The sequence below is a fragment of the Mus musculus genome, chromosome 7 (assembly GCF_000001635.26).
Source record: "Mus musculus strain C57BL/6J chromosome 7, GRCm38.p6 C57BL/6J".
In the NCBI taxonomy this organism is placed as follows: domain Eukaryota; kingdom Metazoa; phylum Chordata; class Mammalia; order Rodentia; family Muridae; genus Mus; species Mus musculus.
In genome coordinates, this window is record NC_000073.6 from 97,959,166 (window position 1) to 97,985,956 (window position 26,791).

General features: G+C 40.8%; 1 protein-coding gene and 1 pseudogene across 5 annotated transcripts in view; one reads left to right on the forward strand and one right to left on the reverse strand.

Annotated features, from left to right (window-relative positions):
- The window catches only part of Gdpd4 (glycerophosphodiester phosphodiesterase domain containing 4), a 129,720-nt gene that overhangs the window by 39,222 nt on the left and 63,707 nt on the right, over positions 1-26,791 (forward strand). For 2 of the 5 annotated variants that reach the window (XM_006507611.1, NM_177696.3), the window contains exons 3-11: positions 2,393-2,496; positions 7,092-7,185; positions 10,029-10,088; positions 12,758-12,856; positions 12,927-13,020; positions 13,785-13,862; positions 14,731-14,876; positions 15,216-15,298; positions 23,658-23,808. In XM_006507611.1, coding sequence (XP_006507674.1) covers positions 2,393-2,496; positions 7,092-7,185; positions 10,029-10,088; positions 12,758-12,856; positions 12,927-13,020; positions 13,785-13,862; positions 14,731-14,876; positions 15,216-15,298; positions 23,658-23,808 — 909 coding nt within the window. Of the gene's footprint in view, positions 1-1,874; positions 1,962-2,041; positions 2,288-2,392; positions 2,497-7,091; positions 7,186-10,028; positions 10,089-12,757; positions 12,857-12,926; positions 13,863-14,730; positions 14,877-15,215; positions 15,299-23,657; positions 23,809-26,791 lie in introns of those variants that run through there. The other 3 variants (XM_006507612.2, XM_006507613.3, XM_006507614.1) reach the window with 3 other exon arrangements.
- Positions 25,393-26,228, reverse strand: Gm19204 (predicted gene, 19204; annotated as a pseudogene).

Here is a 26,791-nt window from a genome sequence, read left to right on the forward strand (position 1 = left end):
GCTTCCCTGGAGTAACCAAGAGTGTTCTTCTGTCTCTTATATTTTTCATGCCCAGATACTTGGCTTGTATCCTAGTCACAAATGTGCTTCAGGCGTGGTCTACTTTCAAATAACTCATGTTTTGCTGGGTGAAAAGTTAAATACATTCACATTCTAGCATAGCAGCAAGTATATGTACAAACACATAGGCATATATTTAAGGGAGAGGCCATGGGTAACTATTTAGAAGGTGAAAGGTGATTAAAAATTGGCTAGATATGGTATGAGAAATTATCTTAGATGTGTCAAAGCATGTAGGGAGAATGTAGGTTGTTAGGTTTAGGTGGAGCAGAAATGAATATAGAAGTTCTGGCAAGTGAAGTTGGAGAGGTGAATGGGTCAGATGGTGTGTAATTTTAAGAAATTTTAGGAAATAAAGAATACCTAAAGAGAGCTGGGGATGTAACTCAGTGATAGAGCATGTGTGTAGCATGCATGGAACCCTGGGTTTGATCTCTATCACCAGAGAATTACCATATTTTAACCCAAGGATGTGGCCTGAGCTATGATTTGGAATGGTTATTTGATGTATGGAGGTTGTATCAGAAGGGGCCAATGTAGGAAGGCCCCTGCTTTCAAAGGGAGACAGTGTTAGTGTGCCAAGGAAGAGGTGTGGGTGGTGTGGATTACAGTAGTGAAGGCGGCTATGGAGAAAGATGGGTACATCTGACCAGTTGTTTACTGCTCAGGAATGAAGAATACAATCACTTGAGATCTACAAAGGATACAGAGTAAGAAATAAAAGGAAGCAGTATTGAAAATGGTAGCATTTGTGGTAGTCTAGTATAATGGTAAAAATACTGGATCAGAACTTTGGAGTATGTATGGGTTCTAATTATAACTGTAACTTGAACTGGTTATGTGATATACCCCACTCTCCCTGTAGCTAGTTGGGTTGAGTTAAGTAAACTCCCTAGATGATTTTCAAGTCCCATTTCTATTTAGATGGAGTATAGCATAAAGGGAAAGACCACCAGACTCAATTTATGTCTTTGCTACTGATCATCCCTAAATTAGTGACCCATTGTTATAAGAGATTAGGCAAGTCATTTAACATCTCTGTGCTTCAGAAACCAAATCAGAGAGGTATTAACAGCAAAGCCTACCACAGGAGCTGCTATGAGAATAGCAGAGATATTATTTGAATTGGGTATGATATACTGTTACTACTTGATGGTTATTATTACCATAGTGTTCTTAGGGTTACTGGCTCTGGAAAGCCATATATAGAAAGCAATACATAGACAATTATTCTGAGTTTGGGGTGGAGGGCAGGGAGAACTAACCAAAATTCTAAAGATCGAAAAGCACAATGGTGTGTTTAAGGAGAGTTAGATTTCCAGTGCTGAATTTAGGGACATTTAAAGGAATAATCATTAGAATCAGAAAACAAAATTCATATGAAATTCTAACATCTTTACATTAGGCTAAAAAATTCAAGCTTTAACCTATATACAGAGAGGAACACTTGAAAAATTTCAAGCCAGAATAGTTATGAGATTAAAGAAGAGAGACAGATTTATTTAGCAGAAAATTATTAAATATATCAGATACACCACAGTAGCCAAGACAGATGAAGCCCTTTCTGGCCTTCTAGAAGCAAAATTTCTAGTGGGATAAGTTATGCAATAAATAACAGATGAGAAATGCTTTCAAATAGTAATAAGGTCTTTGAAGATAAAATAGAAAAATGTATTAGAAAATGGGAAGGGGAATGGTTAGGGACCTCGTGGAAAACGAGTCCTTTGATCCAACTCCAGATGAAGAGACAGAGCCAGTCTTGTGTTGGGACAAATACACTTCATGCAGAACTGCCAAGTACCTTGCTCCTCCTGAGTAAGAATGGAGTTTGTTGTGTTATAGAGACAGAAAGCAGCTCCTGTGGCTGGTCGTGGGAAGGGAGTCAGTGGAGAAGAGATGAGGTAGGGGATGGGCAAGGGCTAATGCTATAGAACCATGTAGACTGTGGAAGGCTGGATGGTGACAGTGTAATAGCATAGGGAGCCCTGGGAGGGTTTTAGTGGGGCAGAGACCTTATCTGATCATGTGCATTTTAAAGGTCCACTGAAGTTCTTCAAAGGAGCGTGTATAAGATGGAGTCAGCTGTGTCTGCACTCTGGGTAGTGGTGTGCTGCCTCAGTGCCTGCAGGCCTGTTCAGCTCATCAGGGCACCTTTTCTGTGTGTGCTTGTTACCTTTTTTTGATTCCTACTCTTTATAAGACCTCAGGCTATTCTAGCCTAAGGAAGGTAATGTCCAACACCAGAACGGTACTGGCCTTTGGCAAATGTTTACAAGAATTATTGAAGTCACAGGAACAAATGGAGCTAAGTTACACTTTTCTCTCTTTCCAGAAAGAGCAATTTTTTTATATGTGCCTGGTAATAGCATTCATCTTGTCTGTGCTTTTTCTGTTCGTCTGGGTAGAAACCTCCAATGAATACAACGGCTTTGACTGGTGAGTGCTGTTTTCTGTATTTTTATTGGTATATGGACTCCTTCACTGGAGGGCCACTTGGGCTTTCCCAGGTAGAAAAGATCCGGTGGTTTAGTAGCAAGGGTGGACAGAAGTGGAGTTGGCACAGTGGGTAAGAAGTGGGTAAGAGGGCAGTAGTCAGATGCTTACACCCAAACTTGCATCTTCCTTCCACCCATGCTCACTCAACGCACGGAATGCCAAATGGTGTTCTCAGCTTTCTCTGGGATACCAGCATCCCCAGCCCTCAGACAGGATCCTCTGTATCTTCACTCTGAAGTCTTTGATTACTGATGTCCATACTTCTTGCTTGTCACGACTATGTCCCTCAGCCCTGCTTTCTCTGCTTTTCCTACAACCTTTGCTTCCTTATTTTGTCTCTAGGGGTCCCTTGGAACTCTGAACACAGGGACACATATCCCTTCTCAGCTCCCTTTCATGGCTAAGCTATTCCTGGACCAATCTCAGACATCCCAGCTTTTCTGGCCCCATGCATCCTATCATTTTTGTAAACCTAACCCATTATTTGGTGTTTGTGGGAGAAGGCATGTTTGTATATGAGGCCTTCTTTCTTTCTTTCTTTCTTTCTTTCTTTCTTTCTTTCTTTCTTTCTTTCTTTCTTTCTTTCTTTCTTAATGAAATGCAATTTATTTTTCTCTTTATAAAGCTAAATCTAGTTGGTTATTTTAAATGTAAAAAATGCAGGAAATTAGGGCTGGAGAGATGCTCAGTAGATAAAGATATCTCTCACAGAGCCCACTGGTCTGAGTTCAATCCCTACGACCCATATGGTGGGAGGAGAGAACTGATTCCTGCAAACTGTCCTTTGACCTCCACACATGAACGTACACTGGCACAATGAATGACTGTAATACTTTTTAAATGCAGAAAATTAGAAAATAATCACATTTTCAAGTGACAATCACAACCTACCTTTTTCCTGTGTTTATTTTATACCATTATGCTTATACTATTTCTTATAACTTTGCTTTGTATTTTTACATAAAATAAACATAAGCACTCAATAGATTATTAAAGCTCATATTGAATGTTATTTTTATGTGATTCCAGAATATGACATGAAAGTTAATATGGCATTAACTTTGCTTTCTGTATGGTTGGGTGGTGGGACAGGGGCTGGCCTCAAACTGGCATTCTCACTGACTCCATTCCCACTGTCTAAGAGCTGGGATTACAAGTCTCTGCTATCATGGCTAATAAGCTGGGGTGGGGTTGTTTACTTATTTTTGCCTAGGCATTATGAACAACATCCATGCCTTGATAAGCTAATGATAAAGTGCAATTTCCATTTTTTGACTAATGTTCCTCAGAATAGATTAGTACAACTGGCATAGAGAGAATGAACACTTAAAATCAGTTCTGTTTCTTTGCCAATGTGCTTTCTCAAAAGATTATGTTCTGCTTACAGTAGAGGTAAAAAGATGGTTCCTGTAGTAAGCTGCCAGTGGCAACATTAAAGATTCCAGTTTGATTACTCAAAAAGTCTTCTTGATGGAGTTGTTTTGTTTTAATTTGAGTCATTTGTGTTTCAAAGCAGTTTTAAAAAATATATTCTCTTTAGAAGTGTTTCTTCCTTTGTGCTGTTTATGCTTTGAGCATGTTCAATACATTTTATTAGTTTCTAAGCAAGTTTATTATGGATCTGTTCTGAATTATTCTTCAACACATGCATTTCAATTGTTCTCTGTGTATATGGATTTTAAGATATCTGGCATTGAGATCTCCAGAGGACTAAGGTTGTACAATGTCTAATAATCACAAGCTTGTACTCCCCCAACCCCTTGAATGCTATCTAAGGCCTGTAGCTAAGCACAACAGAAGTTGTCTGGTGGCGACATTCATAAAGCCTCTGAATTTCCTTTAACAAGAACCTGCTGGGGACTATTTCTGGAAGTTCCTATTTTTGTGATGATGGATCTATTTCATCTTTATCCTTGAAGGGAGTCTTACACAGACTTAGACTTCTAATCTGCAGTTCTTCTCTTCACATAGTGATTCCCTCACTTTCCCATCTTGTTGCTTTGTTTATGTTGAGTGGTATGCTATCCATCTTTGGTCTTTTGAACCTAAGCTGTCCTTGAAAAGCTTGCCTTCTTTTAAGAGTTTTCTCTTTATTTGGTTTCCATGATTTTATGATCATGTGCATGGGTTTATTTGTTTTCATTCTGCTTTAAGCTTATGTTGTTTCTTTAGTTTGCAGTTTGGTATCCATGTTAGAGACCCTTTATTGAGGCAGGAAAGATGACTCAACAGGTAAAGACTGACAACATAAATTTGATCCCTGAAGCCCACATCGTGTAAGGAGAGAAATTAGTCCCACAAGAAGTCTTCTGACTGCCACATGTATATTGTGACATGTACCTCCTGTGTCCACAAAATAGATAAATATAAACAATATTACAAAGAAGATGCATATTTTCCTTAGACTGCAACTCTCCAGTGAAGAAAAAAATGCTTAGGAAACATTAAGAAGCGGCTTAAATTGGGCCAGTCCATGTAGAATGAGCCCTCTGTGCAGCCCTCAGTATTACATAGACCCAGTTTAAAGAAGTGGTGGCCAAAAAGAGACTTCCCTTTTCAGGTTCCATTATGTATTAGCAGTCACATAAGCAAAATCCTCTTCATTCTAAATGGCACTCCTTTTGACCCATCATCCCTCCATGAAGAGTGACCACAGATGACAGAGACAGAAGGAGTAGAAGAGGGAGAGAGAAAGATCCCAGTTCTTCCTTCCCTCTGGTCCATCCACAGCAGAGATGAGAGCAGCCCTGAGCCTGCTGAGTGAGAGAGCAGCTGGCCATCCCTGCGCTTGCTGAGATGGGTTCAGTCAAGTGGGTCCCCAGTGATCAAATACCTTAAAGCAGCTTTTGGAGTTGAGAAGAATAAAAATAAATCAAATGATTAGCAAGATGATCGTGAAGAAAGATTAAATGTGAATTAAATGCCAATTCTTAAGTTTTTCTTGTCATTTGGAAGCAAAGTCAATATCAACACTCAGTTACCATTTGAGTAGTAATACTTTAGCCTCATGTAAACCTCTAGTAAGATCATCTTTGATCTTTTTAATTGAATCTTCTTTTTAAGGTCTCTTTGTGTTTTTTAAAAGCAGTACTATTTTTGTTCTGTGAATCCAAGTGTTTATGTCTCTGAAAATCATTTTTTAAAACTTTTAAAAAGTATTTATTTGTGTGTGTGGGGGGGGGGCATGGCACATGTGTGGAAGCAAGAGTATAGCTTGCAGGAGTCAGTTCTCTCCTTCCACCACATGGGTTCTGAAGATCAAACTCATGTCATCAGGCTTGGTGGCTTGGTGGTACCTTTACTCTCTGAGTCATCTCCCAGACTTGGATCTTAGATATATTTTCTTTATCTTTTTTTGATAGTTCTATTAATTGCATTTTGTTGGGCACAATTTCATTTGTTTTGAGAGCTTCATTGGGTCCCTTTCTTTCATCCAACCTCTGAATTGAACCCTGGCCTCTCAGACACGAGACACATAGTTACCACTGAGCTACATCCCGCAGCCCTCCTTATGTGAGCTCTTTCACAGAGTGCCCTCCCTTGCAGCGTCTCTACCCAAGAAGCTCCTCGCTATGAAAGCCACCGCCCTTTTATTTAAAATATATATATTGAAGTATTTCTCTAGTTTTTGAGTGAAAAAAGGTCATTTCTGTCTTCTTGAAATAAAAAATATAGATTCTTTGACATAGAAAACCTAGACAAATTCAACATTGTCTTTCTCACTAGGATAGTTCCCATAGATGGTACATTAGGAACAACATGTGTAGGACACAACTCTCTCATACAGATGAGAGCAGTTGTGGAAGAAGGTGTACACGGACCTGGATGAGGAGCTTGAAAGGTAAAGACAACTAGTCGTATTGATGTCATTAATTTAGGGGGTGTGGGGTTTAAATATTCTTGGTCCAGAGAATGGCATTATTAGGAGGTGTGGCCTTCTTGGAGGATGTCTGTCACTGTGTGGGTGGGCTTTGAGACCTTTCTCCTAGCTGCCTGTGAGACAGTCTTCCCCTGTCTGCCTTTGGAACAAGAGGTGGAACTCTTAGCTTCTTCAACACCATGCCTGCTTGAATTCTGCCATGCTTCCTGCCGTGATGATAATGGACTGACCCTCTGAACCTGTAAGCCAGCCCCAATTAAATGATGCCTTTAGCAGAGTTGCCTTGATCATGGTGTCTGTTCACAGCAATGGAAACTCTAACCAAGACAGAGGGTGATTCGTTTTCTTTTGTTATTGCAGAATTTCTACATCATAATTGATTATGAAAGATGATATAAATTTGAATATATATTATAAATAACTTTTAAAAGATCTCTCTACTTATAGAGGCTTCATTAATATATCTGGTTGCTTGTAGTTCAAAATTAAAATTAAAAAGAAATCCCCAAAGTGCTCATAGATCTGTGCACAAGTGCTTCTCTTCTTCCCTCCACCATTGGTTAATGCTTCATCTAACCCATTCTTGTCTTTACCCTTAATGTAGATGCTATTACTGATTCCTCCTATATTTTAATCATTGAAATATTTTTTCCAGGGTTGTTTATCTGGGGACAGGATGCTGGTTCTTTTGGTCCATTTTGGTGCTGAGTGCAGCTGGGATCATGGTTGCCTACACTACCTTGCTTTTGGTGAGTGATGCTTCTCATTTTTTTCCTCCTTAAACAGCCTCATGGGCTACTCCTTCCTGTGCTAGTGTATCTATCTGTAGTCCTTGATATTAGTAGAGTTGGAATTTACACCATCTCCTTCAATTTCATGCACAAGGAGTGGCTGAAGGAGATGTATGCTATTTAGAGTATGAGTCTAATAAAGCTGACCCTTGAGCAGGTGACAGAGCACCCCTATTTTATTCCTTCATTTAATACTCTATCCATTAATTTACTCAGTATTATCATTTAAATGCCAAGAGCTTTACACTCCTAGTCTGGGACTTATACAACAAACCAGTTCTACACAAACACTAGTCATGCAGTTCAGATGCAAACTATTTGTGTATGACCCTGCCTCTGTTGCATGACATGGTAAAGTCATGTTGCATGAAGAATGCACACCATGTAAGATATAGGTCCATGAAAAGGGAGAACCAAACAGAAAGATAACTCTAGGAAAAACTGTACTTACTTTAATTTCATAATTTCATGTTTCCACTGATTTCTCTCTGACACACGAGTCAATCCCTTAAATATGTTACAAATTGCAGTATTTTTCTTCTAAAATGTATTAATCATTGTGAAAATACTGTAATAAGTACTAAGTATGTAGAAATCAATATAAGTAAAATGTGGTTTCTATCTTCATGGGGAGCCCTTGATAGAAATAATGTGTTCACTCTGTTTCTCACTGATGGTTGAAACTCGGTGGGGGAGGGCGGTATTTGACCTACACTTTGAAAGGTGTAGTCTTCTGTAGTGGAGAAGGAAAGGTGGCAAGTGGCAGGCAAATGGAGTCTCTTGGCCAGGAAGCCAAGGGAGATCCATATTCTCCCGCCGCTCGCTTTGTCCTGTTTACTCAGCCTAAGGCCTCCGCCCAGGGAATGCTGCTGTCCATATTCAGAGTGAGTCTCCCTTCCTACGTCAGATCTTTCTGTTAAAAATCTCATACAAACATGCAGAAGTAGTTCCAGGGTGGTTCTAAATCCAATCACATTGACAAGGAAAATTAATCTTCACAGATCAGAATGAGATAAAGTTACGGCTGTTTCTTCATTCATTGTTTAGAATCTCTTAGACAACCAAGTCACAGAAAAATGTAACTGTTTCTGATGGAATTTTGTAATTATCATTAGAAATAGCCACATGAAACTTGTCAAGGCTTCTAAGAGGGAAGAGAGAGTTTCTAGCAAAGAACATCAAATAAAACTTGATAAAAGAGGTAGCACTGGAGGGCTGGGAGATAGCATAGTCAGTAAAGGGTCTCCAGAGTCAGAGCCAGGGCTGCAGTTGGGGCAGGGCAGAGGCAGGGAAGTTCTTGAAGCTCATTGACTAGGTAGCAATGAACTTCAGGTTCTGTGAAAGACCGTTCATCCAAAGATAAAAGTGGTCCATATACTTGTGTAAATGTATGCATATACATGACCACATGTGCAAACATCCACACCAAATACACACACACACACACACACACACACACACACACACACACACCCCAAAACGTAGCAGCATTGGAGTGGACTCTTGAACAGATAATGGTTTTGGACATATGGGAATTGAAATGGGAAGGAACATTGTGAGCTGAGAAAATATATTTGAGAGAGTAATAAGAGTTTAAATAAATTTGATATTTTGTTAGGAAAAGAATAGTGTAGAATAATGGGGAGACACAATGTGTGATAGATTTTGAAAGGCTTTGAAAGTAAGAGTAAGGTACTGGGCAAACATGGGTTTCTATTTTCAGAATATCTTTCTAGAAGTTGTGATGTGAAGGTAGAATCTTTCTTTTCAGTGAGAAAGATGCAGATGTAATGTATGCTCTAAGCTAAATTCTGGGCCACTGACTTGAACCTCGCTTATATACAATCAGTGGGGAAATAGGATTATTAGCTTCCAGCATGAGAATATTAGTGTCGATTTCAACAGACTCCTTAGCCTACATCTCTTGGACAATGGTGAGGAAGGAGAGAGGCCTGGCTTCACCCCCCCCCCCCTTCATTAGGGCGCTTGCTTTGAGAGCTCAGTGTGAAGCTCAGTGGAGAGAGTGCTGTGCACTGTGCAAGGCCCGGGTTTGATCCCCAGCAGTGAAGAACAACGGTTATTGAGTAGTAATTTTGGTCAAGGTTACTATAACTTGACCAAACTCTCCTAAGCTTTGGTTGCTCTTTAAATGAGAATGATGTTTAATAAAATGGTATTTTTATAGGGCCGAGTAAAAATAAATAAAATCGTGTACACCAAATTATTGTAGTAAAAGGTAAGTGCTTTGTACACGCGTATGCTAACATATGAGGACTCAGGTTTGCAGTTTCTGTGTTCATACTGACTTGGAGACTGGCTAGATTTAGACTACGATTTAAAGTGTATTGAGCATATTCCAACTGTAATGACAATCAACATCATCAATACCAGTCCTGGAAAGAGCTTTTAAATGACCCTTGGGAGAGTTGGCTCGGAAACTCTCTTGTTAGTGAATCTAAGCACTATCAGGCATGAAGTCCATCACAGAGAAAATGGTGTGCAGAAATTCAGGAAGCATCAGTGATAATGGCTGTGAGATCCCAGAGGAAAGAATAATGAATTCTTCCTAGGATGCTAATAGAAGCTACGGACAGGAAGTGACATTTGAACTGGCTTCAAGGGTCAGTGGCATGGGGAAGATGAGCCTAAAAGGGACGAGAAGTACCATGGCAAGAGAGAATAAAGGGTAGCCCCACGAAGCAAAGGTGGTGCCCATCCTGAGAGGCTCCTGAGCCACTGGGCTGTTCTGGGTTTGACTTTAGTAAGCTGGAAATAATCACCTCGCCTCCTTTGCTTTGCAGTTGCTTGGGTTTCTGTTGCTCTGGGAAAGGATTGAACTAAACTTGCACACTTCTCATAAGGTAAGACAGCGTGGTCCTCACGGGAGTCCACAGACAGGATGGCGGGGGCTGCCCAGCGCTCCATGCTCCGTGTGCATCTGGCCCTCTTTTTGTGCTGTTTAACTGAAATACCTAAACTCCTGAAATAGGAACTGACTTGCCAAGCTTGCTGAGTCGATACCACCTTTTTCTTTCTTTCTCCCACTGGTTCATGTCATATTCCCCAGCTTTGCTCTTTCTGCCCCAGTGAAATCGTAGGCACATTTCTTACTTTTGCCGTTTCTTTCCATCACAATAGCATTCTCATTTAAGTCAGTAAAATTGTGGTTCACAGTAGTAACCCCATCCCCAACTTTCTAAACTTCTACTTCTAAAACATTCTATGTCCTCTATTTGGACTTGACTCAGCCTCTGCCTGTCATGAGGGAGAGGGCAGTGGCTCTTTTCACAATGACATTTTCCTTGGGTTAGTGCCTGCTTCCTCTGAAACTTCTTTAAGATCTGAGTGACCTTTCCTTAACTGAATCCTTTTAAAACGATACCACCATGGCTTCTCTCAATCAGTTTGTACCTGGTCCTCAGAGACCAGGCAACCTCATTCCACCCTCTGTGTACCAATAGCACACTTGCAACATGGAGTTTCTAACTTTGTCCTGCCATTGATAGATCAGCTCAAGTGGCATCAGCTCAAGTGGCATGTTCTTCCTTTTTTTTTTTTTTTTTAATAGACCTCCTCAAGCACGGTTGTGACCGCGTGCTTATGTTTCTCCAAATCTGGGAACACATCAAGTCTTTTGAGTGGCATCCTTAAATCTCTTCTTACTTAAATGAGAAATTCAAATTGGAAGTCTAACTTAAAGATTATTAAAATATATGGAAATTGAAGCCATAACTGTTGCATGAGAAGAATATATATCAAAAAGAAAAGAAAAGGCCTTAGTGCTAATACTATCCATTTTAGACATTGGACACAAGAAACTTATTCCATCAGCCCCCTTTCAACAAATCTTCAACCGAGACATTGCTGGTGTCCCACTTTTATTAAGTACAGCTATTATCTTCAGCCAGGAGCAGATGAGGCATGTGCTCTAAGCTAAATTCTAGCCACGAATCGCCTTCCCCTCTTCATTCACAACCAGCAAGAAATTGTTTTGTTAGTTTCTAAAGTGGGAATGCTAGTATCCAATTAAGTCATAAGTTTTAGCAAACTTTTTTTTTTTACCTTACCTTGTTTGGATACATGTAATGATTATTGAATCAGTTTCAGAGAACAAAGTGCTGCTTAAATCTTAAATTCTGGTATCCCAAAGTGAAAATCTCTGATATATGTTCCTATTAGTAAAGTTAGACTGGTTTATAAAATTATGTTTTCTTCTTGTCTGGCATCATCCTTAGAATTAGTTCCTATACATCTTCAATGGGATTTTTGTCCATCAAGTTGATAAAATTTTGCCATTGTTTTTCAAACCTTCTTGCCCTGAAGTGTTTCTGGATCTAACTGCAGTTATGAATCTGTGGTAGTGAGAAGTGGTGGAGGGGGTTTTGAGAGAATGTGACTTTCCCTTGGAAGGTAATTACTTTGGTTAGGCCTTCAAACTAGCAAGAACAAGACCTATTGAGTCTGATTTTATTGGCAAGGGGGATTCTTTAGGGCTTGCAAGTCTACTTTTATCCTTTTCCAGAATAACTCAGAAGGCATAGGATTAGCAGCAGGTCTAGACTCTCTAGATTACCCAGGAAAGCCCAGAGAGTGCTTTTAGATCGCAGTGATGAGTCAAAGTCCTTGTAAACATGCTAATAACTTGACTTCCTTATAAAAACCCTAAGGTATCAGTTAGCTAGTAATAATGGGATGCCTCTGAAATTTTCTAACAAGATAGACCTAATATATCTTGGTTGCTTTTATTTTAAATAAGCCTGGAATTACAGTTTTTTTTTAAATGATGGAAAAGGACTTGCTGGAGCTGTATAATTAATAGAGTGATAGATAAGGATGCTATGTACACAAAACGGCTTCTTCTGTAAGGCAGCATTTCTATATATTTGGCTCAAAACGCACCTCATGTTCTAAGCTCAAAATCAGAATGCTTGACAAATGTGGACGAGTAAAGAAAGCTCTCCCGAGTAGCTGTGTTTTACATGATCAGATTTCCCCAAGAGAAAATATTTTATTTGTACCCTATGATTGCTTCCATCCTTTAATTCATCTGTAAAGCTTGGTGTTGAATAAGAGGTAAATTCGCCAGTTCAACTGCTAAATGCATTTAGTTTGCTAATAGGCTGGTTACTTTAAGTTTATGTATTTGAGAGCTTTGCTTGCACTTCTTTATTTTTTAAGTCAAAGAGGAGGAAAAGGTTTGTAATAACTGTTATTGAAATTGAGTGGGTGGCTAAGGATGAAAATCATTGAAACTGGCCTGGCTTAAGGATGGAGATACTAGATTGGTAGAAGCATCCAGCCACACAATTATGTAATTCCTTCTAGTCACGCTATACAGCAAAGACTTAAGAACGATGAAAGTGAGTTATTGGAGCCACCTAACACTGAGGACTCACAAGGTAACTAGATAGAAAAGACAGGGCCTAAGGCAGTATAACTAATCATATGCAATTCACAAGGACAGTTCTGATTCAAATCTGGTGTCTGGAAGTAAAAACAAAACAAAACAAACACCCATCTCTTTCCCCAGGTCTTCATTTGCCTAGTCATTGTCCTGTGCTCCTTCTTACTTGCTGTTTTAAGCCATTTCTGGAAGGACAAGTGGCTGATAGCTGGACTGTCACTGCAGGTAAGCATCGCTCTATAGTTCTCAGCCCAATGTCCATATGTGGCTAGTCTGACTTTTGGCTTTTCCCCAGATCTTTGCTCCCTTCGTGCACCTGAGCCTTATAACTGTGATGATTATAATTTCCTGGCCTCTATCCATCTGTGTGGCCCGCTTGGAATCAGAAGGTACATGATGTGAGGTGGAACATTGCACATACCACTCAAAGAAACAGAAATGATAGCTAGCTACCCATGTACCTTTTTGAAATTTCTTTAGCATATTATGAAGGCATTTTTTTCCTATGGTATCACTTACCAACCTCTGTAGCCTATCATAGTATTTCTATAACTAAGTTAGCCTTCTTCTGAGAAGGATTCTTTTAGAAAAACATCTTTTTCCCTCTATGTTAATGCACACCATTTATCTGGGGCAATGGGGACAGCAGAGGGCATCTTAATTCTGCTTTGACCTGAATGCTACTTATAAGACGTAGCCTGTCACAAACGTCACTGGTTTCAATTAATACTATGTCCTGAGAGCGCTGGTTCTATCAGGCAACCCAGAGAAGTCCTCTGTGAGTCCCTGTTCTACCCAGCAACTTAAAGAGTCAAGAATGGCTGCCACTGCAGCTGGATTCTTCTCTATTCTTTTGCAATGATAGTGGAAACAGGACAATGAGCTCTGAATGCTGAACTGCTTTGCAAATGCAAAACAGTGGGGGTCTTCTTTCTCCATCCCTCTTTTTACTATTGGTTAAGTAAAGGACACTTGCTTCCTAGCTTGTGGGAGGTTGCAGGCACGTGAAGGGTTGGCTTAATATTGGTGCTGGTGTGTGTGTGTGTGTGTGTGTGTGTGTGTGTGTGTGTGTGGTGATTGTAGTACATTTTAGAAAATATTTCTAGGGCAGGAACTTAAAGTGAACATCAATAAACTATTTTCTCTATTTTAGTTAAAGTAAGAAGATACAGGATGGCAGATTACGAGCAAGAAATACAGGAGAGGTGTAATGTATTCCAAAGGTTAAGAGGTTAGAGATGGTGATCTCAATTTGAAAGTCACTGACGCATAGGTAGTAATTTAAACAACGTACAAGTGGGCGGGAATCTTCAGAGGTCTAAAACAGAAGGTGTTGGGAAGCAGTTGATAATAGAAATTAAAGATAGCTTGTGGTATGGGAGCTGGTATGGGTGGAGGTGTGGGAAGAAGAGAAAGAAGGAAGAAACAAGACTAGTATTTATCAACTATGATAAGCCAGCACTGTTGCACCACCTCTGTGAGCAGTGTTAGCTGCCAGACAGACCTAATTTACAGAAAAAAGGTGAAGACCCAGAGAAGTTACATCATGTATCCTCAGTTACCATAAGAGGTGATAGAGCTTATACCCACATTCCTGCCACTTGGTACCTTTCCCACTACACTGCTCCGCCCTAAGTTAGAAAGTCTCTTGAGATGATCTTTGCAGCCATCAGGGCTCTTTCAGAGCCAGCCAAGCTCCTCTTCTGAGATGCTGTTTCTAATATTTCCTTCCTTCTCTTCCCTCCCCTCCCTCGTGCAGCCTCCTTTCCCTTCCTCCCACCCACCTTCTGTACTGTTTTTCCATTTTTACTTTCAAGTTCCAGCAATATTGCCTTAATAATAATTTCTTTGTCTGAAATGTAGGTCAGTGGTAGAGCACTTGCCTGGCAAATATGTGGTCTGGATTCAATACCCAGCCCTGAAAAAAGTCTTATATCTGAACAATCCTGTGTATGTATATCTAACCCCCTGAAAGAGGATGTAATAGAAATAGAAAAGCAAATCATGGCCTGGCTGCTGCCTTGGGAAGTTAGCTTTTTGAAATGGCTCTCCATCCCTCTTCCTTTTTACCCACTTGTCTCTGCTTCCAACTTTTTCAGCTCTACAAATAGCTGCTGGACTGTCCTTCCTGATCATTCTTTTATGCCTTTATTTGATGCCACTGGGGATTTATTCTCCCTGTATTCTGAAGAAGGAGAATTTAGGGCCTAAGCCCACCCTCTTTGGACATAGAGGTGCACCCATGGTAGGTCTGAGAATATTGAGCTTGGACGAAGGTAAGTGGGTATGGTACTGTGGATGAGAGGAGGGAACCTCAGAAACATCAGCAACCCTGGAGAGGAAAAGGAATCTTGGCATAACAAGAATAAAGACTTGTATATGTTGTATTTGAACTGAGGTCATCTAACTCCTGGTCAGCTTCTCTTTACAGTGCCCAGTGTTTGGCCTCTTTGACAAGAGAGCACAGGGAACCAAGCTCTGCTTTTCAAAGCCCTTTCATTCCCAGGCTCTATGCCTACCACAAAAGAAATGTTGGGAGGAACGACTCTAAGGCATAGGGATTAATGTCCCCTTTCTTCCATAGTTGGCGCCAGAGAATACCATGATGTCCTTTGAGAAGGCTGTTGAATTAGATGTTTCTGGCCTGGAGACAGATATATACTTAAGGTAGGACTAGGGTAGAGTGGAAGAGGGGATTTGTCCAATGTCAGGGGATAGGACCAGTTGGCTCAAGGTGTAAAGAGAATAAGCCTTGAAGAGTTTCCTCCATGTTTGAATAGCATATTTGCACATGCCATATATATTAACCATGTCTCCCTTATAAAATATATTCCTTTACCTCTGTCTTCTTTACCAAAAGCTCACAAACCACATGCAATTCAAGTGGTTTTCCAGTGTAAACCACTAACCCAAACTCAGGACTTACTCATTAACATTCCCTAGATATCTGCTATATTCTAGGCTGCCTTCTGAGTGTTCAGGAGACGCAGTTGAGTGAGATACAGTCATCTGTACCTTCCTGGGGTGAAGGAGATGTGGCATAGTTACAGGTGAGCACAGAACAAGGCCATTTGTGATAACAAGCCTTTCAGAGAAGACTAAATCAAGTGCAAGGGAGCCTCAGTGAAGGAGAAGGATACTTCCTATTCTGTGAAAGAAATCATCTATATGCTCAAAGTTATGTGTGGGTTAACCTTAAAGGAAAATATTCTACTAACCAGAGATGAAGTCATTCCAGACAAAAGCATCAACCTATTTGAAGGTATATTAATGAGCAATAAACAAGTCACAGAGACCCATAAATGTGTAGTGGAAAGTCAGGGTGTCAGAGGCTAGGTGGCTTATTGATTTTTGTTGTTGTTGTTGATTTGTTTCTTTGTATTTGTTTGTTTGCTTAAGCATGTATACATGTGTGCCATGGTGTGTAGTAACCGAGGCCATAGGATGGAGTTGGTTCTTCCTTTCCATCATGTGGACCCCAGAGATCAAAATCAGGTTGTCACATTTGAGAGAATGTGACTTTCCCTTGGAAGGTAACCTCTAAGATGATACCTGTTCTTGAAGACAAAAAGAGTTCCTTATAGATAACAAAAATATGGATTTTGTTTTTCCATCTGTTCATCTAACTTTTGATCTTTTGATTGGAGAATTAAGGCCATTAATATTTAAAGTTATTATTAAAAAGTGTGTGTTGATAACCATCAATTTATTGCCTTTTTGCTATTTGTCTTCTTAGTCCTATTTTATATTTCAGTAATTATAACTTCATTTGTTTACTTTCTGAAGCGTTTGGGCCCCACCTATCTATAGGTAATCAATGGTCACTGAGAGTGGGAGAATCTGTTTTCTCCAGGGACAAGCTTTTTGATAGGTCACCCAACCCTAGGTGGTCCCTAAACACATGCATATATGACCAACACCAAATAGACTTAGTTTGTTTATTTTTATATATGTCAATAATGTTTATAGAAGTAGAGGTCATGAATGAGGGCATACAACAGGAGTTGGAGCAGGGACAGAAAGTAGTGGAAATTATGTAAATATAGTACTCATGTAAGAAATTCTAGAAAATAAATTCAAAGATTAAAATGAAAAAAAAACATTACAGTAGTGTAAAGTATTATTAAAAATAAGTGAACCACTTAGCAAATTAGCAAAAAGCCATGTATAGATATTTTATACTAGAAGATATACAGGTAACAAGTTCATAAGTGCACATCTTTTCAACTTCATTAGATATTAGGAAAATATGAGTAGTACTAGCATTACTCATCTATCTGAATGTCTTAGGAGAGAGCAAGATGGCAAATCTGATTCAAATCCTCTAATGATAATCTTACCATAGACATACCCTTTTGAACAGCTATTCATTTACAAGAGCCAAGAAAGCCAGGGAAGGGACCATACTGCCTGGTTTTAGTAAAATAATAAGGAAGGATTTATTGAAGAAGCAGGAAGAAAAGAATTGCCAATCAGCCTTCCTTCAATTCTCAGAAGCATGGAGAGAGAAGAGGGAGTGATGGGAGGAGAGAATCAAGTACAGGACTTAGACCTCAAATCCAACGTCAGGCCTGTCAGGTGCCTGTAGACCCTGTCCTCAGACCAACACTCATGACTACTGAACTACTAGAATTGTGTTAACTAGCTACCGGATTACCTCTACCACCTCTCTCCCAATGTTGACTAGCAGAGAAGAAAGCAAGATTCTACTTTCTGGGAGCAAAGCACAAAAGCTACCACAGGACTTTGCCTACTTTGGAGAAGACCTGCGTCAGGTAGAAACTAAACACCCATCCTGCTGAGGTCTTAGACAGAGCCTCTAGGTATGCTTGAGCCTCAGTCAGAGAGACCTCAGAATCCGGACAGACTCAAGTTTTGGCCCAGTCCATTATCAGCCTTGGGTTGGGCTTGTTCACTCCCACTCCCAAACACCCAGCCCATGCAGGGCCCTGTGAGATTCAAGTGCATCAGCCTTGGCAGCTTAAAGACTTCCTGTGCTACCTGTTGCCAAGCCTTGGGCAGCACAGGTATTCCTCGGCTAGTCCTCAGAGATGGAGATTTTAGAATTTCCCTAGATCTATATCCCAGTGGGATACATTTGTCTTCTGGCTTGATTCACCAGCAGCTGTAGTGCGAGCCTGGATATACCCCTGAAGCTTTGCAGGTCCTAATGGAAAACTCAGTTATGACTTATTAGCTTTTGAGTACACGTCACTGGTGACAGGGCAGATGTAGAGGGGTCCATCTGCAAGTACGGGGCAGAGAAAGCTGTACTACCAGAGGTGAGCCACCAAGGCTGGATCGTAAGTTGGGATGGAGTACATTAACACTATCCCAACTTGGATAGCAAGACTATGCTGTGGAGAGGATGTGGTAACAAGCATAGGACTTTGCCTTGGAGATTAATACTGGATGTATGAAACCTCACACTGGTCAGAACCCTAACAGTCCCTGTCCTCAGGCCTATCTGTGGAAAGGCCCTCTACAACAGCCCTGGTTTATTGGTTTTTTTTTTTCCTTCCCAGTGCCACCTGTGACTGATTGCAGCAGACTCTGGCTATGAGTTAGCAGTAGGCAGTCAACAACAGTGTAGAATTCAATTCTTGACAGTCTGTCTGCTGTGAGTGTGACAGTGTTGCAGTTTTGGTGGCCCTATATTAGAATGGCATAGAGGCCTGGGGCTGGTCCCTCCATGGTACTTATATCCAGAGAGGGCAGAGTCTTCAGTGTCTAAATACCTCCTGGTGACTGTGGGTGAAATTGTTCAGACTAATATAACTCTCTGCAGAGGTTTAGATACTTCTCTAGTTCACTCCATGAGCAAATTAGCATCTGGGGATTTGAAGTAAGCGTGGGCTTGGACCACCCTCTAGTGCTGAAACAGTGGCAGTGCTCCTGCAGTGACTCCAGCACACATGGCTGCAGAAATTACTATAGACCAACAGAAAACACATAGCCTGCATAGACTTTCTAGAAAAGTAAGCACAAAGCCAGAGTACAAAAACTGAAGCAACTACATCACACACTAATAAGCATCAGGGATGTTCATGGAACTATAACCTCACCTGACAGTTGAAATAAGGTACCAGGAGGTGAACAAATGGTAACTAGTATAGTCTTTGATAGTGAACTTAAGACGTTTTAAAGAAACTTGATGACCTTCAAAAGAAAACAGAATGATTCAGTACTCAGAGAAACTTGACAGCAATGGAAGCATTTTTTAAAAATAAAGCTTAGTTGAGCTGAAATGACACAGTAAGTCATTAAAAATCTAGGAGATAGAAGAGACCAATACAGGAAAGAAGTAATGAACTCAGAAACAGGCTATTTGAAACCATAATTGGAGAGAAAAAAGAATATAAAGCATGAAGAATACTTGAACAGCTTTAGAGTAGAATTAGAAGAGCAAAGATTCAATCTGTTGGGTTTCAAGAGGGATTTAGTAATTCCACGTGGATATGCAACTCGTCAGAAAGTTAGTGATGAAAATGGAAACTTCCAAATCCTCAGGAGGAAACAAATATCCAGGGACAGGAAAGTCAGAGGTCACTAATCACTCAACAAAACCTGCCCCAAAGCATGACGATGTCAAACTTTCAAAAGGCAAAAAGGATATCCTCAAAGTAATAAGTGTTGGTATCAGGACCCCTGACATCACATCTAGGCAACAGCGTGACCCACACACCCTTTGCCAAGGCAACAGCCATCGTATTCCCAGAATCCACTTGACTCACCTCCCATCATTACCTGTGGCTACGTCAATATCTATATTTAAAAGGAAGACCCCTCTGATCTCCCTCTTTCTTTCCCCCTTCCCTTTCTGCTGCCACCTTGCCCTTTTCTCTCTCAATAAACCTCAAGTGGAACTGTTTGGTCTGGTGTGGTCTTTCTGGAGCCACACAACGATCACAACAAGTGTTCCCTGAGTACCTAAGACAGACAGACATATCGTTGTGGACCAGGAGAGGTGCATGTGAGTTCTAGGAGTTAAAGGTTCTCCACGGAACCACTTTGATCACAGCCAATGTGAATGTATTAGTTGCTTTCCTCATCACTGAGACCAATACCTGGCCCAAGTGGCCTGGAGAAGGAAAGATTTGGTTTGGGACTCACTGTTATGGGGGGATTCCATCCATGATGACAGGGAGAACACAGTAGAGCTGGCTACTTTATCCTGAGCCAGAAAGCAGAAAAAATGGAGATACTAGCATTTGTCTTTGTGAAAGTTGGGTTGCCACAACTTGACATAAACCTAGACATAACTTGGAAGATGGGATTTAATTGAGAAATCATTTTCATAGGATTGGCCTGGAGGCCAGTCTGTAGGGCATTTCCTCAACTAATAATTGACTGATGTCGGAGGACCAGCCCAAATAATAAGACAAATATTAATAGGCCTAAAGGTATATATAGACACCAATACCATAATAGTAAGAATTCTAGTTTGCATTACCAACAATGGATGATAATCCAGAGAGAGTCAATAAAGAAATGACAGAGTTAAGTTGTGCTCAACACCAAATGTTCCCAACAGACATCTATAGAACATGATATCAAATAGCTTCAGAACATAGATTCTTCTTAACAACACATTCAACACAACAACATTTAAGATAAATCATAAATCATATGATAAGACATAAAACAAATCTTAACACATTTTTAAAAATAGAAAGCATATTATGTATTTTTTCTAACTACCTTCCTTTCTTCCACAAAATTGCAAAATACAAACTCAGCACACAGAAATCTGTAATACTGAGAGTTTGTATTTGTGAGGTCCTAGGTCCAATTGTGGGGTTCCTAGCACCACACTCAATCAATAGTAGCATTGCTATGGCTAGTAAGTGGTCAGTTATCAAGAGATAGAAATCAAGATAGGTAGAAATCAAGAGGTGGGGGCTGGAATAGGTAAAGTGTTTGTTGTGTAAGCATGAAGACCAAAGCTCTAATTTCCAGCACCCAAATAAAAGCTAGACATGGTATCACACATTTGTATCCCCAATGCTGAGGGAACAGAGATAGGAAGGTTCCCATGTGCTAGCAGGTCTTGCTAGTTGGTGATCTCCAGGTTTTTGTAAGAGACCCTATTTCAATGAGTAAGATGGAAAGAGATAGAGGAAGATACCTGACACCAACCTCTGCCATCCACACATGAATGCATGGGATGACTTACTTGTGCGCACACACACATACACACACTCACACACACACAAAAGAAATGTGACATCAAGATCTGGGCATGGTAATACATACTTAAAATCCCAGCCTTGAAAGGCAGAGGTAGGAGAATCATGAGTTCAAGGTCACCTTGCACTACATAGTAAGACCCTCTCTCAAACAAACAAACAAACAAAATCAAGAAAACATTTTCATTTATACTAGATGCAAAGCAATATAACACTTGGGAATATGTTTGAAAAGATAAAAGATCTCAGTCCCCTAAAACCTATAGAACATTGGTGAAGAAATGGAAAGACACACAAAACATAAACATGTCCTAGATTTGTGAAATGGGAGACTCTGTGCTATTAAAACATCCATAGTACCCAAAGGACTCTATGGATTTGTGTGATCCTTGTCAACAGATCAATGACAGTTTTCACAGACCTAGAAAAAAGAGTTTTAAAATTGTATGAGACTACTAAAAAACCATAAACAACAGTTTGGAGGAAAAAGAACAAACTAGAAGGAATTATACTATGGATCTTCAAAATCTATTACTATGCTATGGTAATAAAAATAGCATGGATAGCCAGGTGTGGTGGCTCATGTTTTATTCCTAGAACTCGGGAGCTGAATGATAAGCCATTCCTGGCTTTGAGGGCCAGAGCTTCTGGGTTCTGTGTTTCAGTGTATTGCTCCATTTTCAAATCCCCTGCTCTTTGAATGACCTGTTACATATTTGTGTGTGGCAGTAATAGAAGTGTTCATATGTGTGGGCACATGTAGAGAGCAGAAGTTGGCATTGGCATACCTTTCTCTCTCATTCTTTGCACCCCTGCCTCACACAGAATCTCTCATTGAACTTGGATCTCATTATCTAGATTAGAATGGATGGCCAGGGAGCCCTCAAGATCTACCTGTCTCTACTTCCTAGTGCTGGAGTTACAAATGTGTGCTGTGTCCAGGTTTTATGTGGGTGCTAGGATCTTAACTTAGGTTCTCATGCTTGCATAGCAAGTACTTTACCAACTGGGCCACTCTCCAACCATAGTTGTAAATTTTATCCAGCAGGATTTTTATCTAATTACTATAGTTTTCATCACCAGAATTTCAATTTCTTCTTATAACACACACACACACACTACCTGTAGACAAGGTTTAAACTAGACATCACCTGCTTCAACCTCCTGCATGTTTTATCCCACCAAAGTTGGCTCTACAGAAATATTTTATATTCATGTTTACTTTGCATGTTAGTTGCAAATTTATAATATTATTCCATACTATCTAGTGTCCTTGTCTAATCCTATCCACTGTTATTTTTTAGTTTGTCTCTGTCAAAGAAGCTCACTGGCATATATGGACATATTCTTGGATCTTTACATCTCAAAGTTTTTATTACATGCTAGACATTGTAATTTTACATGGATGGGGGCTACTTTTGTTGTTTCCCTAAAGAATGTTGGGCTTTTTCTAGCAGGTCGATGAAGTAGAAGTACTTCTAACTAGTTTGATCCTCTGAAGAGGTCTTAAGCACTCTTATGGAGGTACTTAAGTGGATGTACACTGTTCTAGGTCTAAGTTATCTTCATTTCTAAGGTATGTCTTTCTCGAATCTGTAACGAATACCCATGCAATTACTGAGGTCTCTCCTCTCTTGTTGAATGGAATCGACTGACTCACACCTCATGTGAGTTCTGCCATTTGGGGGATTCTGATAATTTTTCTTTTCTTGAAAGTTGTTTGTCTAAAGTTTCTATTGCATTTATTTACTTGCATGTTTATGTATGCATGTGCATGGACACACATCTAGAGGTCAGAGGACAGCCGGTTTTCTCCGTCTACCATATGGGTTGTGGGGATTGAACTTAGGTTGGCAGGCTGGGCAGTGAATACCTTTTCCACTGAGCTGTGCCACCAGCCCGAAAGTTGTTCTTGCTAAGCTCCAAAAAGTTTCCTGTGTGCCGACTGACACTTTGTAAGACTTAAGATCTCTGTGTGCACTGCTCAGGAGCTATTCTTTGTTTTGGCATAGCTCCATCCTCTATGGGACTCTTCAATACATTGCAATTTTCTTTTCCTACTCTGATCTCTTTCTTCTCATTGCAGCAAGAAGGCTAGGTCCCTTTGGGCTCACCCTTCTTGTACAAAACTCTACTAATATCAGGAATGTAGCTTGTGTAATGTTACAGATTAGTTAATTGCTTCCCTCTTATCAGAAGTAGAATACTGCAGTCCCAGCTGTCCTTTGACTAATAGTTACTCCCTTTATTTTGTCCTGTTTTATAGCTGTGACAAGCTAAACAGCCTCTCAATACCTCATGACCATTTTAGATATTCTCTTGGTGATTATTTTAATGAGAAAGAAAGAGAGAGTGTAATAAAGTTAGGGATTCTACAGAACAACTAGGAAGTAGAGAAATCGGGAATTTGTTTTAGGTCAATGTGCAATGTGGAACAGGTGCTACTCTGAGAAAAGGCTCAGAAAAATCCAGAAAACTCACACAGAAACATGTCTAATATGGTCCTGGGGACCCTATCTCATAGTCACTCCCATTCACTATACCCTTAGGTCATTCCTGATGTCAGCAATCTTCTAAATAAGAAGCTACTCTTCCAGCACCACCAGTATAAACACACACACACACACACACACACACTATATATATATATATATAATTGATTCCCGGGCAGGAAAATGGTGGCATCTGACTGGCATTTAGTCCTTTGCTGAGATTGGAGGGAATGTGAGAAGGCCTTGCAAGGCTTGCCACCCTGAAGGGCTTTGGGGAGCCGTGTATGCCATGATAGCTAGGTTTATCCTCTGTACTTCTCCCTCTCTTTCCCCTCCTGTCTGCAGTTTTGATAGTGTGCCTTTCCTCATGCATGACTATGACCTGACTAGAACAACTAACATCAAAGAGGTTCTACCATCAGCGGCTGGAAACCACACTTCCAACTTCAACTGGACTTTCCTGTCAACTCTGAATGCCGGCAAATGGTTCTTAAAGGTAGGACTCTGGCTCTGTGAACTTGTGTGAAGCCCTCTGTTCAGGTTCCTGTGTCTAAAGAGAAAGGTAAAAGGCAAAGACTGATTAAAGCATATGGGGTCTCTCCCAGCTTAGTAGCAGGGCTGTCACATTTTCAGGGTATCATGGGTCAGCATTTACTAGAAAGATTGATAATACACTTGTAAACTCAACCCTTACTGCTTGTCCTACCCAAGCATTTCACATCCTTTGATAGTATGTTTGCAACACACATGGCACTTTCCTAGCTGTTTAGAATATTTTACAATTGTCATAAAGCAGACTTGGAAACATTTATTTTTGAATTCTTGCTATTTAAGAATGTGTTAAGTACCTCCTGGGTACAAGGCACATGGAAAGTAATGACAAATAACCCAAACGGAGCAGTATAAGGAGTATGCTGACAGCGCAAAGGGAACAATGTTACAAATGCACAGCTAGCATACATTGTGATAAGTGTCAACGCAAGTAAATTTCTTATTATTTCAGAAGCATATGAGAACAACTTCTGACTTAGTCTAAACAGTGAGGATGTGAGGTTCTGGAAGAAGACAGGCTAATTAAGGAAACTGTAAGATATAAAACATACATTATGTATGATATAATTTTGAGTCACCTTCTTCTTTAGAAAGTTGGAGAATACGTAATTGTAAAGGTATTATTTATGCTATAGGGAGATGGTTACCAAGGGGAACCACAGATGATGGTGGTGATGTATTTCAAAGATATATTACACTAAAGCCAGTGTGTGTAGCTATTTATATTTTAATGTTAATTATGTTCCCCCCAAAACTGTTTACACAAAACATCTACATGTAGCTTCTGGGAACCTGCCCCCAGTTGGTTCTGACTGGTAAGTAAGATGCCTCCAGCCAATAGCTGGAGAGGACAGGCAGGCAGGGTTTTAGGATTTCTGAGCTTGGGACTGGGAAGAGGGAAAGGGAAGAAGATCTGCCGTGCAGGGAGAGCGTGCTGGGAAGACTACAAGACAAAGAGCCGTGACTTCCATGTTAAGGGGCCGGGAGAGCACAGCCAGAGCGCAGACCAGTTGGGCAGCCCTCTGGGTCCAAAAGCCAAGGCAGAACACAAGATTTAGTAAATAGAAACTCGAGATTAACCACATAGAAGTTAGACAATGGCCCAGCTGTTGAGTTACTCAAGACATATTAAAATATAAAGATTATGTGTATGTCTTTCGTTTGAGAACATAAATCATGGGGCAGGTAGTGAACGCACCACTGAGATTTCATAATATATATTTCAACAAGTGTGTGTATAAGGAGGCACGTGTGGTCTCAGTCACGTGTGGTGCTGAAGGGACTTGGGAAGTGTGCTTGGGGATTCTCTGGAGGGAGGGGACGTGTCAGAAGAGCAAGAGGACCTCCCAGCAGTAACTCTGCCAGATCAGGAAGAAGAAACTCAACACGAGTGGGCTAAGTATTCAACAGGTGCTGTTCAAAAGTCACTTCAGGCCACCTTCTTCAGGGTCCTGGGGCAAACAGGCACTTCTTCCATGGAGGTTCCTCAAAGCCAGCCAGCCAGCTGTCTGGAGGGAGCAGTCTCTCAAAGGCCCTCATCATTTTTAAGTAGAAGCATGGGGGCTTCAAGACGCTTTGTGGATTCTTCTCCGCCAGAGGGCGCCATCTCACTTCCCCTGTCAGCAGCAGACCCTCACCGTTCATGGAGTCCAGGTATTGCATCTGTTTCCTCACATACTCCACCAGCAATTCAAGATGTCGAAGGTCCTCACATTTCTGGTTGAAGAAGGTTCTCCAGAGTGCAGCAGCCAGGCCGTGGTCATCTGAAAGGATCCCCTCTTCGTATCCCAAGATTGCTGCTTAGAAATTGTCACGAGGGCCATGTTGTTTGTTCTTTAGGATATAGGAATTAACCCCCATGATTCGGCCTCGCTGCTCCATATCTTCCCACACGAAATGAACTATGTCCGGCCTTCCTGCTTCATTCGGACTAGACATATCCAGACGTAAAGCAGGGTTATGAGGAATCAGGAGTTGAATGTATCAGGCATCTGACACCTCAGAAAGAACTCCTCGAAGTCAGTTTTCTCCACGCAGCTCATGTACATGCGGAGGGCCGCGATCTTGATATTCCATTTACTGTATTTCAAAGGTCCAGTGAATCCCATGGCTTCTGTTACCTTCGTGAAGGGACCGACCTTCTCTTCAACAGGCTTCGGGAAATCTTGGGTAGTAGGCAGCTTACTTGTGGTATTTCCTACTCTGCGCTGGGTCCTTTCCAGCAATCTGTTCTGACCCCACACACACTCGAGACTGATTCTTCTGGAGCCACTGGGAAGTGCTGCTCCACTGTCTTTGGGTAGGAGGCACTGATACCAGTTGGCTGCATACTGGAACCCACTGAGAGATGCTAGCCTGGTTCCTCTTCTAAAAAGGTGGAGGAGCCAAGGCCAAAACAGGGGTAAGAAGTGAAAAGGTACTTCAGTTTCCCTGGGGAAAGGCGACCATGCAAAGGAGCTACAGCACAGGTTCCCCCATTTCTCCCCTGCTCCTCCTGTCCCGCTCTCTCCAAGCCCCTTAACTCTCACTCTTGGGAGGAGGCTGGCTAGTGGACCTCCGTAAGCCAGGGCTACAGAGTGAAACCGTGTCAAATCTCAAACCATCATGCACATGTGTATGTGAGCATATGTGTGGGGTAGAAATCAGAAGACAGCTTTCAGGAGTTGGTTCTCTCATTCTATTACATTAGTCTCAAAGGTCAAACTCAGTCACGAGGCTTGATAGTGGGGGCCTTTGATGTAGGTGCCTGTTGAGCCATCTTGCTGAGCCACGTAATGTTTTAACAATGGAAGGGCTATTATGTATTAGATGTATACAGCATTGCTCCTAAAAATCTTATTAGGGTTTGTAGGATCAAATATAGTACTCAAGATGAGACAACGCTTCATCAAACTGAGGTGTTTGATGGACCTGTAGAGTTGATGATT